The following is a 14392-nucleotide window of genomic DNA, read 5'->3' on the forward strand; positions in this document are numbered from 1 at the left end:
AAGGGATGGGAAGGGTAAACAAAGGAGGAGGCTACAATGCTTGATAAGAAATGTACTCATTATCTTGCCCATGTAATTGTAACTCCTCTGTACAGTATTTTCACAATTAAAAAAAAAAGAATCTCATAGATTTTCCTGCTCAGGCTGGCTTTGAACTGTGACCCTCAGATTTCAGCCTTCTGAGTAGCTAGGATTATAGGCATGAGCCACCAGCACCTGGCTAAATACTATTTTTGTGTGTGAGTGCATGGGTACTCGATTGTGAACTAAGAGCTTCAAGCTCTGGCTTAGCCTTTTGGCTCAAGGCTGATATTCTACTACTTAAGCCATAACTGTACTTCTGGCTTTTTTTTATGCCAGTCCTGAGGCTTGAACTCAAGTCCTAAGTGCTGTCCCTGAGCTTTTGTGCTCAAGCATTCTACCACCTGAGCCACAGCACCACTTAGAGTTTTTTGTTTTATTTTTTTGTAGGTTAGTGGAGATAAGAGTCTCACCTACTTTCCTGTCTGGGCTGCCTTTGAACCATGATATTCTCAGATCTCAGCCTCCTGTGTAGCTAGGATTATAGGCCTGAGCCACCAGTGCCCACCCAGCCTTTGTAGCATTTTACAGAATGAGTTTACCATTCGACCTTTAAAAACCCAGTGATAGTGGTTGTTTTGTTCTGAGCCATCTGGAAAAAATTTCAAGTACAGATTCTCATGCTTCCCACTTGGCCTTTTGTCATCTGGAGTCTATCACAGCACATGGCCCTCTGTGTTTGGATAGGTTTGACTTGTGTCCTTTGTCTTTTATCTTTGTGCTATTGTCCCGTGGCATTTATTTCTGCTTGCATATGCCCCCTAGCCTGGGAGTAGTCAATCCCCTTGGAGGTCGGTTCTGAGGGACCCAAATGTGTGCTTCACTGATAGTGCTGTGGCCACGGCAGACAATGGGAATGCTGAGGGAGGGGCTCTTCAGAGACAGCTTTGATGTACTTGTGCCTCTTGCTATCCCAAAGTTTGTAAAGGCCCAACTGTTGTAAACACTTTTTCATTGTGGATTCACAGTCAGGCACACACACTCAGACACACTCTTCAATTGCTTATGGAAACAAATAGCAGTAAGGAGGGAGGGGGCTGGTGTGCAAGTGTTCTGTCAACCTAAAGTCATTGGGAAGAAAGCTAGATAAGTCATAATGTCAACAAAGTCCTTCTCGTGGATAACAAAAGTGGCCATCTCACACGTTCTACTTTGGGGGGGGGAGAGACATTTCACTCCCTTCTGATGTAGCTGAAGGGAATTAGTACTTTCGGTCTGTCTGTGGGCTGGCTTGAGACCAGTCTCTCTGAGGTGAGGGCGTGAGGGGAGGTGGTGGCTGGGGACCCTTTCTGCACCTCAGAGAGAACTGTGGCTACCGTGAGAACCTGAACAGAAAGGCTGGACATTTCATCTTGTCTGGATGCCTTCTTTTTTTTTTTTTGGTCAGTCATGGGGCCTGAACTCTGGGCCTGGGTGCTGTCCCTCAGCTCTTTAGCTCAAGGGTAGTGCTTTACCACTTGAACCACAGTACCACTTCTGGCTTTTTCTGCTTATGTGGTGCTGAGGAATCGAACCCAGGGCCTCAGGCATGCAAGGCAAGCGCTCTACCACTGAGCCACCTTCCCAGCCCTTGTCTCTCCTTTTGACACTAATCTTACAGAGAAAGCTATCCTTCTGGGAAGGAGTGGGAACAATCATTTTGATTCCAAAACAAAGAGGGTTTAGAATTGTGAGTCATGGATTATTTTTTTATGAGCCTTACTTAAAATTTATAAGAGGATTGGCTCTTGGAGTCACTCGATCATTGTTAAAGTGACGCTGTGGGCTCCTGCCCGCCTTCCAGTAGAGGTTAAAGGAGGGTGACTAGAGGCTGGCCCTACCATGTCCTTGGGAAATGTCACTTTAATTGCTTTCCCTTGTGTTGGCAGTGGGAAGGCAGAGCCGTGCCATAATTAGCAACGCATTCCCCTGTTGCTATAACTTTGCATTGTGAGTTTTAAGACATAATCATTGTGGTTGTACTCAATAAATATTCCCATTTGGCTTGTCTTAATGCATATTTGCTTGAATAGAACTTGGGTGTTATTTCTATGTTGATGTTGCCTGGCTGTTAATTTAATTTCAGTCAGTCTTTCTGCAGTTTTTCCTGGTTTGGTTCCTCCTCTTTATGAACCTGACAGTTGATGCTCTAACAATCATCTTTCCAAATCATTTTCTTAGTTGTCCCTTTCAGCATTTAACAGCCGCACCTCACTGCTGTGATTGAAGGACTTCAGGCACTTGGTGGCGAGAAAGCTGAGTGGCAGCCTGTAACTGGCTCTTCTCTAGTCCCTGGGAGCAAGCCTCTGTACCATCACAGCTACTAGTGATGATGGACAGGGATGGTAAGGAGCATCTCACCACTTTCTAGCACCTCATCTGGTCTGGGTTCCACCTGTCTCTGAGCCTGGGAAGGTTTGTGGTTGAGAGGGGGAAGTTCTGGTTACCCTAGAGTAAGCAGGAATCTGAAGGCTTAGATTGTAGGGTTTTTTTGTTTTTGTTTGCCAGTTGTGGGGCTTGATCTCAGGGCCAGGGTACTGTCCCTGAGCCTTTTTGCTCAAGGCTAGCACTCTACCTTGCGCCACAGCACCACTTCCAGCCTTTTCTGTGTATGTAGTACTGAGGAATCGAACCCAGGGTTTTATGTGTAGTAGGCAAGCACTCTACCACTAAGCCACATTCGCAGCCCAGTTGATAATTGATTGATCGATTGATTTATTTCAGTTGTGAGGCTTGAACTCAGAGCCTGGCTGCTGTTACTGAGCCTCTTTGTGTTCAAGGCTAGTGCTTTACTTCTTGAGTCACAGCGACACTTCCATGCCCCTTAAATGTTTTTTGTCAGTTGTCTGGCATGAACTTAGGACCTAGACTTTGTTCCTGAGCCTCTTTGTTCAAGGCTAACACTCTACCACTTGAGCCACAGTGCCACTTCCAGTTTTTGAGTGGGTAATTGGAGATGAGTCTCACAGGGACTTTCCTGCATGGGCTGGCTTTGAACCACAATCCTCAGACCTCAGCCTCCTGAGTAGTTAGGATTACAGGCGTCAGCCATCAGCACTGGACACCGATTCTTTTTTTTTTTTTTTTTTTTTTTGGGTCCGGTTGTGGGGCCTGAACTCTGTGCCTGGGTGCTGTCCCTCAGCTCTTCAGCTCAAGGTTAACGCTCTACCACTTGAGCCCCAGTGCCACTTCTGGCTTTTTCTGCTTATGTGGTGCTGAGGAACCAAACCCAGGGCCTCATGCATGCAAGGCAAGCGCTCTGTCACTGAGCCACCTTCCCAGCCCCTGGACACCGATTCTTTTATGGCCAAATAACCACATGGTGTGCACATACTACCTCTTTGCTTATATTGCTTCTACTTCTTGGCTATTAGTATTCATGCTGCTCTGCACATTCATGCCAGCTTGGTTTGGTGTGATAAATTCATCATCCTCCCGCTGTTGTAAAAAGGACTGGATTTGGGGATATGAAACCAAGCTGTTCAACTAAGGCATACCCAGAAACCACCCGCTTGACCATCACATTATCTCTGGAAGTTCATTCGTTTTCTGAATGTTTCTGAAGTTTATGTCTGTATTGAGGATGTTTTCATCTTATTCTTTGCAGAGGGATTATGCTGATGATGTTGATACCTCCTGATCACTTATTTCTTTGAGATATAATTTACAAAGAATGAATGTTAGAATTCAGTTCTGATTTTAGATCAATGCCTGCAGTATATGATCATACCACCATCAAATTAAGACCAAATGGATTTTTATTTTATTTTTGTGCTGATCTTAGGATTTGAACTCAGGGCCTATATACTGTCCCTGATCTTTTGCTCAAGGCGAATGCTCTATCACTTGAGCCACAGATTCATTCTCAGCTTTTTGCTGGTTAATTGGAGATAAAAGTCTCCCAGACTTTTCTGCCTGGATTGGCTTTGAACTGTGATCCTCAGATTTTTAGCAGCCTGAGTACCTAGGATTACAGGCATGAGCCGCTGGTGCCCAGCCAAATGGATTTTTAAAGCAGCTATGTGAATGATTTCAATGTGGATTGTGGTCTAATGTCTCTTTTTGCCTCTTTTCAGTTTATAGCTCCATCTAGGCAACCCAATACACTGGTTTGTCTGTGAAGTGGAAACTCTTGTACAGCCAAAGCCAGGCTTTGGTTCTCTGACATTGGAAGCTGGGGTTTGGACAAAGGATGACTACATTTTGTGCTTCCCCTTGCACGGAGCTGTAGAGCATCTGCGTGTCGGCGGAGTGGGTGGACTGTGGAGTGGTTGGACCTGCAGCTGCTGAAAGCGTGGGCTGGAATCCGCTTCTGCCTTTGGCCCAATCACTTCTGCAGGACAAATGATGCACTGATTAAGCCACCCTGATGTGGAAGAGAGATCTAATGGGCAAAACAATGGGTGTGGGGGTTTGATGGTGAAGTATGGGATTTCCACCCTTCCTAGTTAAAAATACCCTTGTGCAGAATATAAATTTATCCTTTAATTTCAGAAGTCAGGTGCTGCATCAAGGTAAGATAGGAAAGGAATTCAGACAATTTTTGGTTACAAACCCTTCTTTTTTTTTTTCATTTCTATTCTGATTTTGTGTCAGTCCTGGGGCTTGAATTCAGGGCCTGGGTGCTGTCCCTGGGCTTTTGTGTGCAAGGTTAGCACTCTGCCACTTCAGCCACAACTCCACTTCTGGCATTTTGGTGGTTAATTGGAGGTATGACTCAGAAGGAGTTTTCTGACCTGGCCAGCTGGCTTCTAACTGGGATCTTCAGATTTCAGCCTCCTGAGTAGCTAGGATTACAGGTACGAGCCACCAGTGCCCAGTTAGCTGAAGTTCTTGAGGTTAAAAAAGCTTAAAACCAGGCACAGTGGCCAGCATCTGTAATCCCAGCTACTTAGAAGGCTGAGCCTGGGGGATCACTTGAGTCCATGAAGTTGGGCTACAAAGTGCTATGCTGATTAGGCCACACTACGTTTGGCATCAATATGGTGACCTCCCGGGAACAGGGGAACACCAGGTTGTCTAAAGAGGGGTGAACTGGCCCAGGAAGCAGGTAAAAAAATAGCTTAAAACAATACACCAAGGTCGCAGGTTTAAAAAGCTTAAAACTATACACCAAGTAACAAGAGGTGATGCCCTCTTTTTCCTGATGTGTCACAATTGCTTATTTCCTTAGGACAGCCCCTAGTGTATTTGAGCTTGGTAGGGAATATTTCAGCCTTGTGAAGGTGAAAATGGACCAGGTCTATACAAGAGAAGCATTTTTTTTCTGTCTTCTATCAGGGTGCCTGGGTCTTGGGTTTGTAGTAGGATGTCTTTGTGGATTCCCTGGGGATATAACATTGGGACCCTATAGCTAATCTAGACATACATGCAGGGCTGTCCATTATATGGATCACCCATTTAAAGCAGTATAAGATCAAGAAAGATGGCAAGAAATAACATTGGTACTGGGGTCTATACAGAAATCCTTAAGAACAGGGTTTCTATTTTATTATTGAGGAAAATTGTCTGCATTCCTTTCAGCTCTCCTGTTGAAGCAACTTGTGGTTTCTGAAGTTAAGGGATAAATTTGAACTCTTTTGGCCAGTCCTGGGGCTTGAACTCAGGGCCTGGGAGCTGTCCCTTGAGCTTCTTTTACTCAAGGTTAGCACTCTGCCACTTGAGCCACAGTGCCATTTCTGGCCTTTTCTGTGGTATTGAGGAATGAAACCCAGGGCTTTCACATATGCTAGGCTAGCTCTCTACCCCAGCCCCTGGGGCCTTTTTTTTTTTGTCGGGCATGGGGTTTGAACTCTGGCCTGAGTGCTGTCCCTCAGTTCTTCAACTCAAGGCTAGCACTCTACCACTTGAGCCACAGCACCACTTCTGGCTTTTTCTGCTTATGTGGTGCTGAGGAATCGAACCCAGGGCCTCGGGCATACAAGGCAAGCGCTCTCCCACTGAGCCACCTTCCCAGCCCCCAGACAATGCATTTTGATCAATGCTACCGTGTTTGTATCATTCTCCCCCACTCCTATTCCTATCCTCAAGTTTCAATTTAGTTCAATTGTCCCTGAGACTCTTAATTCCTATTAACCACCAAAACCCTAAAAGTGGAGCTGTGTCTCAAGTGTAGAAAGGCTAGCTTTGAAGGAAAAAAAAAAGCTTAGAGTCAGCACCCAGGTCTTGAGTTCAAGCTCAAGGACTGGCAAAAAAAAAAAAAAGGATTCTGGAAAATAGATACTAAGGAGTTCAGCCTTATCTTCCCTTTGTAAAGGGAGCAAGTAGGGATTACAAGGGGAAATGTACACCAGGTCCAAGGTGAATCTGAAGTGGACCGTGAACAAAATGGCATGATCCTAATAGCCCCTCTACAGATACCTTCCTGGCAGGGCTGGTACTCTCAATTGCCCACAGGGACCAGTAGCTGCACACATGCACTGGGCATGTGAGTAAATGAACAGTCTAATCTGGCTGCTGGAATACATTCAGAGTTGGCCTATTTTTTTTATGGGGCAGCAGGGGCTGGGGGAGGTATGCAATAGTGTGGAAACAAGTAATACTTTAAATTGGATTTCTTTTTTTTTATCGTTTGGTCACTTGAAACCTGGCCAGAGGGCTTCCTTTAGCACACATGGTGCCTTTCTGCTAATTGTAGCTATGAGAAAAAGGGGCTGACTGCTATGCTGGGCTTGGCCGGCAGTCAAGGCGTTTGCATGGATCAAAGGCATCTCACTTCCCTGGCCCAAGCAACGGAGGTACCCCTAGCTTAGGCCCCTGGGCCAGGCTACTGGTCTACCACATATCCTGTTGAGTTCCACACAGGGTGACCTTGTCTGGATTGCCCCATTCATCAGCATGAAGGACTTGAGTTTTGTTTCATAATCTGCCAAGAGAACCCAGTCTTGAGGCCACTTACCAGGAGTGATGATTTGTTTTATGCACTTTCAAAACAGAAAACATCTGGTCTAGCCAGGGAGGGATTGTATAATGACCTAGTAGCTTTCACTTTCAGGGTTCTGCTGAGCTGGGTGTACTTTTCCCTACTGGCCTGCACTCAGCTCAGTCACCTGCACAGTAGGCTGATCCACCAGGCTTCAGTGAAAAACACAAACGGAAGCAAACACAGTTCATTTTAACCAAGTTGGACATCAGAATTTTTGGGGTGGGGGCTGGTGGGGAGAGGCATTCTTAGATGCTTATTAAATGCTATGATTCTGGAGCATAATTGAGGCCTTCTCTTTTAATTTCTTGAAACCATTTTCAGAAGAACAAAGCATGCTAGATTATTTTGTGCCAAATGAGTTTCCCAAAGGCACAGTTTGGCTAGGAGCAAATGAGAATTCAGTGATGCGTTGGGCTGTAGCTTGTGTTTGTAGATGCTTAAGCTTATGCAGGGGTAGGTGTGTGTGTGTGTGTGTGTGTGTGTGTGTGTGTGTGTGTGTGTGTGTGTGTGTCTCGTGGATTCTGTGTGTATGTATGTGTGTGTGTGTGTGTGTCTCGTGGATTCTGCAGCAGTAATTTTTCCCTGATGGGCTTTTTGTTGGAAGTGGCCTCAGTTCCTTCATTTTGGCCATCATATCACCTAATCTTTCCCCAAGTCTTCAGTCATCCACCACCCTGTCTGTGGTTTCAGCTTTATCCTGAGCTCTGGTACAGAATTCTGAGGGAGAAGAACCTTTTCCCTGGGTCTGGACAGCTGGAGATGAATTTTGTCTAGGTATCCTCTCCATCCCAGTGCTGTATAAAGTCCCTACTACTTTGTTCCTTTCACATAATTTCTGGGACTGTGGCCCAGTCATTATTTTTTAACCTAGTCCCCTTTTAATGTTTGGGGGGGGGTATCCTCTATCCTCTAGTTTGTGAGCATTCCGAATCAGGGTTCTGCTATTCTCCCTAATCATGATGTCTGGCAATTTAGAAGATTTTTTTTTCTGCCATTTTACCACTCCTCTTGCTATTTGCTGATGTAAGCTGAAGAAAGAAATTTTGGTAGGTACAGCAGTTTGCTAGGGCTGCTACAACAAAGGACTCTGCAAATTGGATGGCTTAACCCATTAATCTATTCCCATGCTTCTGGAGGCCAGAAACCTGAGCTCAAGGTATAGCAGGTCCATGCTTCTCCTGCACAAAATCATTGTGTCTAGCTAGTTGCTGGTGGCTCATGTCTATAAACCTAGTTCCTCAAGAGACGGAGATCTGAGGACCTCCAAAGATCTCCAGCCCAGCCAGGACAGTCCACGAGATTATGTCCAATAAACCACTCAGAAAAACAGCCAGGTGCCTGTGGCTCACGCCTGTAATACTAGCTACTCAGGAGGCTGAGATCTGAGGATTGAGGTTTGAAGCCAGTCCAGGTAGGAAAGTCCGTGAGACTCTTATTTCCAATAAACCACTCATAAAACCAGAAGTGGCGCTGTGGCTCAAGTGGTAGAGTGCTCACCTTGAGCTGAAAAGCTCAGGGACAGCACTCAGGCCCGGAGTTCAAGCCCCATGACTGAACCGAAAAAAAAAAAAAACCCTCAGAAAAAGCCAGAGTGGCTTAAGTGGTAGAGCACTAGCTCTGAGCAAAAAGAAGTTCAGGGACAGCATCCCAGTCCCTGCGTTGCAGCCCCAGGACCAGTACAAAAAAAAAGATCTCCTTGTGTCTTCCAGATTGCCCATAGTTGTCCAGATTTGCATTTGCTCTTTCTTCCTTTCCTTCCTTTCCTTCCTTCCTTCCTTCCTCCCTCCCTCCCTCCCTCCCTCCCTCCCTCCTTCCCTCTCCTTCTCCTTCTCCTTCTCCTCCTCCCTCCCTCCCTCCCTCCCTCCTTCCCTCCCTCCCTCTTTCTCTCTCTCTCTCTCTCTCTTGGCAGTCATGAGGCTTGAATGCTGGGCTTGGGCGTTGTACCTGAGCTCATCAGCTCAAGGCAAGCATTCTAGCACTTGAGCCACAGCACCACTTCTAGTTTTCTGGTGGTTAATTGGACATAAGGACTTTCCTGCCTGTGCGGGCTTTGAACCACAATTCTCAGATCTCAGCCTCCAGTTCCCAGCCCAGACTGCAGTTTTTTGGGGCAGTCCTGGGGCTTGAACTCAAGGTCTCTCTCTCTGCCTTTTTTTTGTTGAAGGCTGGTGCTCTACCTCAAAGTCCTGCTTTTTGCTAGATAATTGTAGATGTCTCATAGACTTTACTGCTTAGTTGGCTTTGAACCTTGATCCTCAGAGCTCAGCCTCCTGAGTAGCTAGGGGTTACATGCATGGGCCACTAGTACCTTGCTTCTTTACGTTTTGTATATTTAACTCATTTTCTCCCTGTGTGTTCTCTTCTGTCTCATAAGGATACTGGGGCTGTTATTTATCAAGACACATTGATGCATTATGTATTAATCCATAAACGGTTGAATGGCATTTCCTTTGTATAGCTACTTAAAGATAATAAACATACTCTGTAAAAACAGGGCAGTGTTCCCACAGTAAGTAGGGCCCACCTAGGTAAACCAGATACTATTTCTTGAGATCCTTAATTACATTTGCAAAGATCCTTTCCAGATAAAGGCATGTTGTGGTTCCCAGGCTCTGGAGGTGTGGATATATATCTTTTCAGGGACCATCATTGCCATTCTACCTACTTCAGTGGGAGAGGCAGAGTTTTATGTAGCAGTGGATTTACAGTTTCTGCACATGTGCTCATTGATTCTGGTGCTTGAACCCTGGGTACTGTCCTTGAGCTATTGTGCTCAAGGTTAGCACTCTCTTCATTTCAGGCTTTTTGATGGTTAGTTGGAGATAACAGTCTTGAGGAGTTTCCTGCCTGGCCTGGCTTTGAACCATGATCCTCCAGAGTAGCACCCGACTCAGATGAAGTTTTTTGGTGCTAGTCTTGAGGCTTGATTCTCAGGGCCTGTGCACTGTCCCAAATTCTGAGGTACCATCTTGCAGAAGCTGTGGTGGGGGACACTAGAGGCTAATTTCTCTTGTTATGCTTTTGTCCTTTATTTTACCTTTAACAAAGAGTGACTACAGGTGAAACTGCAAAAGAACAAATCATGGTTTGTCTTTATTCTAAGTGGGTTTTTGTTTTTTGTTTTCAGCTTGGATGTTCTTGAAGATTCTGGCTTCTAAATGGGCCTGCCCCAGGTTGATGTGTTTGGGAACATTGAGCCCTTGGTGTACAGGATATGTGGATCTGACCAGATGGGGAGGAGGGAATACCCACAACCCAGTTGTCCCATCTGGAATTGTTATGCTTCTACCTTTATTTAGAGCCATTACTTGAATGATAACAATTTAAATTTTTTCCAGTTACAGAGCCAGGATAATTTTTGTGCCAGTCCTGGGACTTGAACTCAGGGTCTGGGTGCTGTCCTTGAGCTTCTCTGTGCAAGGCTAGTACTTTACCACTGAGCTGGCGCTCCACCTTGGTTTTTTGATGTTAATTGGAGATAAGAGTCTACATCTTTCAGCTCCTCCTTCCCCCTCCGGCTCATCCTATTTTGGGGCTTGAACTTAGGGCCTTGAGCTCTCATTTGGCATTTTCTCCCAAGAGCTCTACTACTTGAACCATAGCTCCATTTCTGACTTTTTGCTGGTTAATTAGAGATGAATCTCATGGACTTTTTTTGCCTTGGCAGGCTTTGAACTGCATCCCTCAGATCTGAGCATCCTAAGAAGCTAGGATTATAGACATGAGCCACTAGCACCTAGCTTTTCATTCTTTGTTTATTTTCTTGTATTTCTGTCTGTCTGGGACCTGATCTCAGCACCCGATGTTTTCCCTCATTTGCTAGCCTTCTACCAGTGGAGCCACTTTGGTTATTTCTTTGTTTCTTATATTTTTATCATTCTCCTTTAATTGTAATTTTGTGGTGCTTAGGGATGGCTCCCAGGGCCTCGTGGATGATAAGCAAGCACTCTTATTATCACCATGCTATACCCAGAGCCATTTGCTTTCCTTCTAAATTTTCTTCCTTGACCATTTTCTTTTTTTCTGTCTTCTAGCTGATGGTGAGACTATCCTAAAAGGCCTCCAGTCCATTTTCCAGGAGCAAGGAATGGCAGAGTCGGTGCATACCTGGCAGGACCATGGCTATTTAGCAACCTACACAAACAAAAATGGCAGGTAAGGTGGCTTTGAGGACTCTTCATCAGATTTGGGCTCTTAAGATCAGAGATAGGGACCAAGTGTGGGTTAAGGGTGGTGCCTAAGTAGTTCTTTTCTTCTTATTTTTTTTTTAGCATCTTGTAGGAGAGGCTTAGATTAATGCTTCTCAATTCTAGCCATACAACAGAAAATCTCCTGGAAGAGCTTCACAAAATAGCTCTACTTAGGCATTTTCCTAATGATTGAGATTACTGGACGTGGACGAAAGTCCTAATGATTCTGTGTGGTCCGGACCAAAAGCAGCATAAACAAAGTGAACCACAGGACATGATTTGACATTGGTTAAAACAGATTCCTTGGCCCCTTCCCCAGGACCTGTGTCCCTCCATAGGAGTTTCTGTTGCAGTAGATCAGGAGGACTCTCCTCCCTCATTGCATTCTGACAAGTTTACCAGTGCTGCTGCTACTGTTGCTCAGAGCATTGTTAATGAGTGTACCATGTAATATGTCATTAATATACACCATAGGAAACTTGTGCATGTAGTTTGACAGGACCATGAGATGATCCAGGAGTTCAAGGATTTAGTCTCTTGCTTTTTTTTCGTCGTTTTTTAAAATCAATTACCTTGAAAAATTATACAAAAGAGTTTTCATTCAGAAGTCCAGTTTATGAGTGAGTACAACACGTCTTGATCAGTGTCACCCTAGCTACACTTTATGTAGTTGAAATTAAGTATTCGAGAGAGAAGGAAATAAAACCGAAATTAAGAAATGACTAATAGGGGCTGGGAAGGTGGCTCAGTGGTAGAGCGCTTGCCTTGCATGTCTGAGGCCCTGGGTTCGATTCCTCAGCACCACATAAACAAAAAGAAAAAAAGCCAAAAGTGGCGCTGTGGCTCAAGTGGTAGAGTGCTAGCCTTGAGCTGAAGAGCTGAGGGATAGCGCCCAGGCCCAGAGTTCAGGCCCCATGACCGGACCCCCCTCCCCAATAAAAAGAACTCAGCCTTCCTGTACTTCCAATGTTATGTCTCTGAAGTCCTTTGGGATTAATTGCTCTTCTCTTTTCTGATACCACTCCAAGACATGCCAAGCCTAGACTTGTATTCTAACTATGTAGCCAACCTCCCTGAGTATGTGTAAAAGCTATATCAGATGTTTCTGAATGATTGCTTCATGCCTTGGCCCAGTAACTGAGGAGCTGCTAGAAGCAGAGAGGCTCCAGCGGCCCTCCAGCCTGCTCCCTCTTGTAGACCTGCTCTCAGCTGCTGTCTGTCACTTTGCACTGGTTCCCCTGTGGTCAGTCCTTTGAGGATCACTGCAGATTGAAATTCTGCCAAGATACCAGACTTCTCTCCCAGATGAAAAGTTCTCTTTTACTATGTCCTAAAGGTCATTACAGCCAAGTTCTGCCTGCCACAGTTTTATTTATTTTTTATAGTGAAAGTGATAAGAACGTTTATAAGGAAAATATAGACTTCAAAGTGGGTCAATTCTAGAGTCAAAAGGACCCTTCCACAGTTTTTATTTTATTTTTTATTTTATGTGATTATGGGGACTTGAACTCATGGCCTTAAACTTGCCTTAGCTTTTTTGCTGAAGGCTGAGCTTTACAACACTCTGGGCCATACTTCCATTTCTGGCTTTTTGCTAAAAACATAATTGGAGATAAGAATTTCATTGACCTCTTCTCTTCTCTTCTCTTCTCTTCTCTTCTCTTCTCTTCTCTTCTCTTCTCTTCTCTTCTCTTTTTTTTTGTTGGTCGTGAGACTTGAACTCTGGGCCTGGGCGCTGTCCCTGAGTGCTTCAGCTCAAGGGTAGTGCTCTGCCACTTGAGCCACAGCCTATCAGTTGAGCCACAGTGCCACTTCCAGTTTTCTGGTGGTTAATTGGAGATTCTCAGATCTCAGCCTCATGACTAGCTAGGATTACAGGTGTGAGCCTCCAGCACCTAGCTTTCATTGACTTTTCTGTCGGTCTGGCCTCAAACTCATGATCTTCCTACCTCAGCTTTTCCAGGGCTGAAATTACAGATGTGTACCCTATAGCAATCAAGAAGCAGTACTGAATGCCTTAGTATACAGCACTTCCCTCTAAGTCTTCCATAAATGATTGGAACTTTCTTTCAAAAGAGACTCTGCAAAGAATACCAGAATTAGGTTAATTCAGGCAAATAAAGAGCCATGTGGTCTTTCCTCTTAATTGACATGGTTTCTTCCCCCTCCACCCCCTTCGGAGAGCTGTGATATAATTTCTAACCCTAAAATTACGCTTTCTTTTGTAGCTTTGCCAACTTGAGGATTTATCCGCATGGATTGGTGTTGCTGGACCTTCAGAGTTACGACAGCGATGCACAGGGCAAAGATGAAATTGACAGCGTTGGTTTTTACTTTCATTTACCTTAAAAAATTTAATCTATCTATTTAAGAATCACAACACAGGGGCTGGGAAGGTGGCTCAGTGGTAGAGTGCTTGCCTTGCATGCATGAGGCCCTGGGTTCGATTCCCCAGCACCACATAAGGAAAAAGAAAAAAAGCCAGAGGTGTGCTGTGGCTCAAGTGGTAGAGTGCTAGCCTTGAGCTAAAGAGCTGAGGGACAGCGCCCAGGCCCAGAGTTCAGGCCCCACGACCAGACCCAAATTAGGAACCTGGCTTTCGACTTTCCTGAATAGAATAATGATTTTACTTTCCACTGGAGGGAATGTAGTACCTTTAGCTATGATTTTGTACCTGCAATATCCTTTAGGCTTCCTCTTCTCAATTCTAGTGCTTATTTAGCTAGGGTTAGGCATTCCCAGGATGGATAGTTGACAGGGAAGTTCAGAAATGGGCCAGGCCTGGAGACTTGTAAGGATGGGAGGGAGCGGGTGTAGGGCCTAATATCACAGTTCAGTGGACCTCTGTAATTAGCTGTTCCATGCAGCTTATTCTATAAGCCCATTGATTTCATTTCTTTTAATTGTAGCTTCTGAACAAAGTAGAAGAAAGAATGAAAGAACTGAGCCAGAACAGCTCTGGCCGGGTGAAACGGTAAGCCCACTCCTGAATGTCCTTTTATATTTGTTCAATTGGTAAAATAATCAGAATGGTAGTGTTGCTCCCACTAGTGTCTGCTTAATGTGGAAAAGAGCAAAATCTTCTAGCACAAAATCTGTCACACTGAAACAGGACAAAATGTACAAAAACAAGCACACTCTGGGGTAAGGGAAGTGGGAGGCTGTATGCAATGGAACAGAAAGGTGAAATGGAGCAATTGCAAGGAGCTGGCATTGA

General features: G+C 44.9%; 1 protein-coding gene across 1 annotated transcript in view; it reads left to right on the top strand.

The window, feature by feature from the left end:
- The window catches only part of Sms (spermine synthase), a 69078-nt gene that overhangs the window by 29154 nt on the left and 25532 nt on the right, over window positions 1-14392 (top strand). Inside the window, exons 2-4 of the mRNA XM_013026492.1 lie at window positions 11020-11140; window positions 13404-13497; window positions 14085-14149. Coding sequence (XP_012881946.1) covers window positions 11020-11140; window positions 13404-13497; window positions 14085-14149 — 280 coding nt within the window. The remainder of the gene's footprint in view (window positions 1-11019; window positions 11141-13403; window positions 13498-14084; window positions 14150-14392) is intronic.

The sequence above is a fragment of the Dipodomys ordii genome, unplaced genomic scaffold (genome assembly GCF_000151885.1).
Source record: "Dipodomys ordii isolate 6190 unplaced genomic scaffold, Dord_2.0 Scaffold94, whole genome shotgun sequence".
Lineage (NCBI taxonomy): Eukaryota > Metazoa > Chordata > Mammalia > Rodentia > Heteromyidae > Dipodomys > Dipodomys ordii.